Source organism: Synchiropus splendidus, chromosome 15 (genome assembly GCF_027744825.2).
Source record: "Synchiropus splendidus isolate RoL2022-P1 chromosome 15, RoL_Sspl_1.0, whole genome shotgun sequence".
Lineage (NCBI taxonomy): Eukaryota > Metazoa > Chordata > Actinopteri > Syngnathiformes > Callionymidae > Synchiropus > Synchiropus splendidus.
In genome coordinates, this window is record NC_071348.1 from 6723235 (window position 1) to 6728618 (window position 5384).

General features: G+C 47.8%; 1 protein-coding gene across 1 annotated transcript; it reads left to right on the forward strand.

Annotated features, from left to right (window-relative positions):
- Window positions 1–423: 423 nt before the first annotated feature.
- On the forward strand, window positions 424–3992 carry creb3l4 (cAMP responsive element binding protein 3-like 4). The gene is made up of 10 exons (XM_053888031.1): window positions 424–495; window positions 1224–1397; window positions 1462–1726; window positions 1832–1950; window positions 2013–2102; window positions 2225–2331; window positions 2398–2466; window positions 2577–2661; window positions 2734–2827; window positions 2925–3992. The coding sequence occupies exons 2-10, from the start codon at window positions 1245–1247 to the stop codon at window positions 3227–3229; spliced, it is 1287 nt and encodes a 428-aa protein (XP_053744006.1). The 5' UTR covers window positions 424–495; window positions 1224–1244; the 3' UTR covers window positions 3230–3992.
- Window positions 3993–5384: the final 1392 nt, after the last annotated feature.

Consider the following 5384-nt stretch of genomic DNA (forward strand, 5'->3'; position numbering starts at 1 on the left):
CGGTCGGATTTGACTGGTCTACCCATGTCCAGCGACGACGTACATTCCCATATGGACCAAATAAATAGCAAGGTTCACCAGGGCAGTTGCCATCAGTGTGGCCCATCTCTGCTTGATGGTTCTGACCAAACCATCTCGAGAAGTATGACGCCATGGAGGCCCTTGGTTTGTTTATGTGTTCAATAGGATTTGGTGCTCTGTGTCGTTGTGAATTCAGACTCTATTGACCTCATTATATAAACTTTCCAGATGTCTGTTAAGTCTAGTGCTTTCATGACAGACACTGACATGGGTGTGATGTCACAAAGGTCGAGCCTCTCTGAGGTTCAAAACATCCTAAAACGTCACAGAAACCCAATTGATTCAAAATGGTGTGTCACTTCCAACTCATCCAGCAGGGGGCGATAACTTGCTTCGCCGATCCGAAACCCAGAAGCAGAAGAAGAAAGGGGTCTGCTCCAGCTCGACTTGTTTTGGTCCAGAAAGTTTCCGGAGGTACCGTGCTCTGTTCCCATAGCGGGTTTACGATGCAGAATCCGTCTCCGTCAGTCTGAGTTCACCGGGAACCACGACTGTGTGAGTAGTCCTAACATCTAGTCTTTCTCGACCGGTCTGGTTCGGCTCCTGACAGCAGCCTGGCTCGATAAGTACAATCAGCAATGGTTCAGGAGTGAATCACAGAATCCGATCAATACCATTTGCAACATTTAATGCGGTTAAAATAGCAATGTTTACTGGTAAACTGTTAAATGTCAGTAGATCTGTGGTTGAATGTGTCAACTTATGGATGTGATTTAATAACACATTTACAATCCACTTTGCGCTAGTAATTATTATTTGAAGTCTCCTTGCTGTTGCAGTCTGAGGAAATCTATTTGTCAGAAACGTGTTGAACAGCGTATCAGGTTTCTCTCTGTGTCGTAGGTGTGTGTGTGGTAGGTGTGTACCAGGATATCCTCCTTTGTTCACTGCTGCCTTGTGTATCCTGCCTCTCCCGAATAGTGTCAGTCACCATGGGCGTCATTAAAGAGCACTTTTTTAAAATTTATTTAGTCGTACATTTTCATTTTGTTTACACTCATTTAACTGATTTTATAATTTCAAATTCTCACACACATTTGTATAGCATGGGTGTAGTTTCTCTGACATGGGAAGGATGAATAGTTTGTAAACAGCACCATTTCATTTGATATATTTTGATATTGTGTGTTTCTCATGAAAAGACTGAGCAGCTGCGCTTCGACATGGATGCGGAGAGCTGTGAGTTATTTCTTGGTCAGGAAATCGGTCTGGGGGTGACAAGTAGTTGGCAGCTGGAGGCACCGGTGGCCTCTGACAATCAGATCTTCCACAGTTCAGAGCTCCCCCTACAGGACTGGAGTGGAGTACCTGATTGTGTGAGTCTCTTCATCACCCTCTTGAGAGTGAGTTAGACAGTGATCACACACTGTTCCCCGACAGACGCTGAGCGACAGTGAGTCCCGTGATGTTCTTCACGGTGTTGACCCAAATGAGGTGTTTCCCAGCGGCCCGCTGGCGGAGCCTTCGTCAGAGAGTGACAGCGGGCTGTCTGAGGACCAGCCGGTTGAGACCACAGCTGCCACCATGGTGGTGAGCCAGCCCGCCACTGCCACCGTCTACCAGCTGGTCTACGACATCAGCGGCCTCGGATCAGTGAAGGCCGGGCAGCAGAACATGGACGTCATCTCAATACAGCTCGGTGAGGGTGAGCTTACCAAATTCAGCAGAAAAAAAATGTTTTTTTAGGTTCTGTTTCGGTCATTGGTCTTCAGCTTGCAGTCACTAAGGTCTCCTCTCTCCTCTGGTCCAGATGAGTGGAACTCTCAGATGCTCCTTACAGATTCCTGTGTGGTGAACGAGCTGGCGCTGGCTCCGGCCGCTCGGGGCGGCGTGTCTCAGTCGTCCGAGGATCCCTCCAGCTGCGATCTGGTGAGTTTGTGGACCGTCTGTGGCGTGTGGACCGTCGAAGACTGACCCTGGTGGTGTTTTAGACGTTCTCAGATCTGCAGCTGACGGAGGAGGAGCAGAAGCTGCTGAACCAGGAGGGAGTGTCTTTGCCCAGCAACCTGCCTCTCACCAAGGTCAGACCTCGAAATGTCCGTGTTGTCAGCCGGATGTAGTTGACCTCCTCTCTGTGAGGTTAATGGAGGTCCCTTAAGTCAATGTTACTCCAGGTTCACTCAGTCAGCACTGTTGCACACAGGCAGAAGAACGGATCCTGAAAAGAGTACGGAGGAAAATCCGCAACAAGCAGTCGGCTCAGGACAGCCGAAGGAGGAGGAAGGAATATATCGACGGGCTAGAGAGCAGGTGGGACCATGAGGCGTCAAGGGGGATGCCGGGCGAGCGTCTTCTCAAGACTGTTTGTGTCTACAGGGCAGCTGCATGCTCGGCTCAGAACAAGGAGCTTCAGCGCACGGTGGAGACGCTGGAGAAACACAACATGTAGGAACATCTCCTTTCTAAACTTCCTAAACTCCAAAGTTCTGCTGAGTTTTCCACTCTGATGAAGTAAAGTTCCGGAGTCCTGTTGGTGACCTCTGTGTTGTGTTCAGGTCCCTGCTCTCTCAGCTGCGACAACTTCAGTCTCTGATCAAGCAGACGGTCAGTAAAGGAGCCCAGACGAGCACCTGCCTTCTGGTACGAATGTTGAGCGAAGTGGAGAGTCACGCACTTTGAGCTGCTGCTGACCTCTTGCTCTCCTGTGGTCAGATCATCCTGGTGTCTCTTGGGTTGATCATTCTGCCGAGCTTCAGTCCCTTCAAACGAGACCTGACTGTGGATGACGACTATAGACCCACCGGAGGTTGGACTTTCGTTAGCTCCTTCCTCAGCCACTAGATGGAGACAAAGAGCTTCCATAACTTATAATCATAACCCTGACTGGTTTCTGCTGTCTCCAGTTATCTCCAGGAACATCCTGACAGAACCAGCTGGTCCGCAGTCGTCCACAGAGACAACGTCCGACAACGTGGTTGTCCAGTCTAGTTCATCACCACCTGTTGATCCAGCGCAGTCGGATCCTCCAGGTGGCGCTTTGGTCAGTGAAGAACCAGCAGAACACCCTGCTGTACCTGCTGAAGCTGGCAGCCAACCAGTGAACAGCTCCTCTGCAGACACCGAGCAGGCTGAGCGGCTCGTCGTCGGCCTGTCAACAGCAGTGGGGAGTCACGATCCCGCCAAACCGCCGCATGCTGACGAGATGTGACTCTGATAGAGTCACACGTCACCCTGCAAGTGATGAACTTGGAGTGGCTCTGGATCAGCACATAACGGGTTCTGATTGGATCATCAGAAAGTGGGCGGGATCTTACTTTCACAGCGTCTGTTGTAGATGCTTATGTAAGTGTGAACATCACAAGATGACATGAACCCAACAACAAAACGATTGTTGAATTCATGCAAATTAATTTAAAAGGAATCAAATTGGAGGTCAAAGGTCAGATCTCAGTTCTTGAGTTGGTAGGTCTCTGAAGTTTTTCTCTTTTGTGCAAATGCTTTCTGTTGAGCTGATCAGACTGTCACGCCACCAAGCTATTTATCTTCTAACTAATGCTCCGGGACACAATCCTGAAGGACAGTCCGCTTTGCTGGACAAGTCCAGTCTGGGTGAGAAGCATTAGAGATGTGGATTGGCTCTGCCCACTCTGATATGGAAGGAAAAAAGATAAAAGAAGATGATGTCAGAGTCGGTGGAGTTGGGTCATCCACACCCGGAGCAGAGCTGCTGCTCATCGCTGTGGGAGGCTTCAACTGAACTTTCTCTTGAGACGGTTCTCAGGTCCTTCTGCCTGAGCTGAGGCATATGAGAGGAGTCTGATCGAACTGTGACAGCGATTTAAAAACGCAACTTGGTAGTGGGAGAAGTAAACGCATTAACGAGCTTCTGTTGTTCACTTGGTTTTTTACTTTTGTATCGGGCTCTTGACGAGTCTGTGGCGGAACTGCCGGCAATTAAAACTGTTTCTTCACTCGGTGTCCATAAACCAACTTCACATTGTATCAAATCAGAGGCGTCAATTTCAAGACCACGTGTGAACAGAACTGTCATTCCATTTGGACCACTGGATGGCGCTGCTGCTTCACTAGTGTTTGCTATCTAACTATATATCGATCATCTCTATTATCTATCGCGGCCAATTAAGCTTGTTATTGACCAGACTGCAGCTTCGTCTGACTCTTAAACGTTTTCTTGGAAGTGTGACGCTCGTGGTGATTGACAGCTGGAGGAAGTACCGTGGTCATGGAAACAGTTTTCCAGTCAAAGGTTCAAGAAAACAACTGTGTTCGTGTTTCCTTCCGCACTGGAAGGAAATTCATAATTGATGTGGCGCTCCTGCACGGCCATCCACACCACTCTCTCTCTCACACATGCACACTCACGCGCGCAAACACAACTGCAACCCTCTACGGTGGCATTTACACCTCGGCACAAATCACCACAACAGCTTCGGCTCTTAAATATTTAAAGCTCCCGAGGAAAACCAACACAACTTTCATGCTCATCATTAAAATTTACAAGTGGATGTGGATTCTGCCGTCAGATTCAGAAGGCTTCATCTGATGATGCGTTCAGGTGCCAGCCTGAGTCATATACTGTATTTGGATAATGAAAACTAATGATGGCAAGTACTCCTCCATCTGGTCTGAGCACGTCCATATTGTTCATCTGTCCTGCAGGACTTGCAGCACGTCTCAACACCGACGTTGTTTTGGGGACAGAAGGCCTCAGACACGTTGGTTCTTCATGTTCTGTGGGGAAAGATCAATGGATCCACAACATCAGCTTTTGGGCATAACTTAACTCGTGCAATGATCAGATCATAGATCGACAGCAGGACTACTAACAGCGGATGACGGAGCACAGCTGATGAAGTAATTTGACCAAGACCACGGTCCAGAGCGGCTCTTCTGAACAACCCTCCTGGTGAATGAAGCACTCGTGAGACACGTACCTGCGAGAGTTGGTGTTCAGGGGGACACATTCCTGCGAACAAGGCTCTTGACAACAAAGTCAAGTGAACGACAAGAGGCTGTTCTGGGGATTAGCTCCGGATATGATGCATCAAGGCTGCATAAATGAAACGGAAACCTAAGTGAGGAATTGAGACGCATGTTGAGACATTCAGCCTGGTGGTCGCACACACGTCGCCTGGCATCTCGAGTGGCCAGCGCTTCCCACAAATATATATATATATATATATATATATATATATATATATATATATATATATATATATATATATATATATATATATATATATATATATATATATATATATATATATAATGTGTGTATGTGCTAATGGGTTCACCATCTAGTGATTGAGCTTTTATATTTGCGACTGCTTATTTGTTTGTGT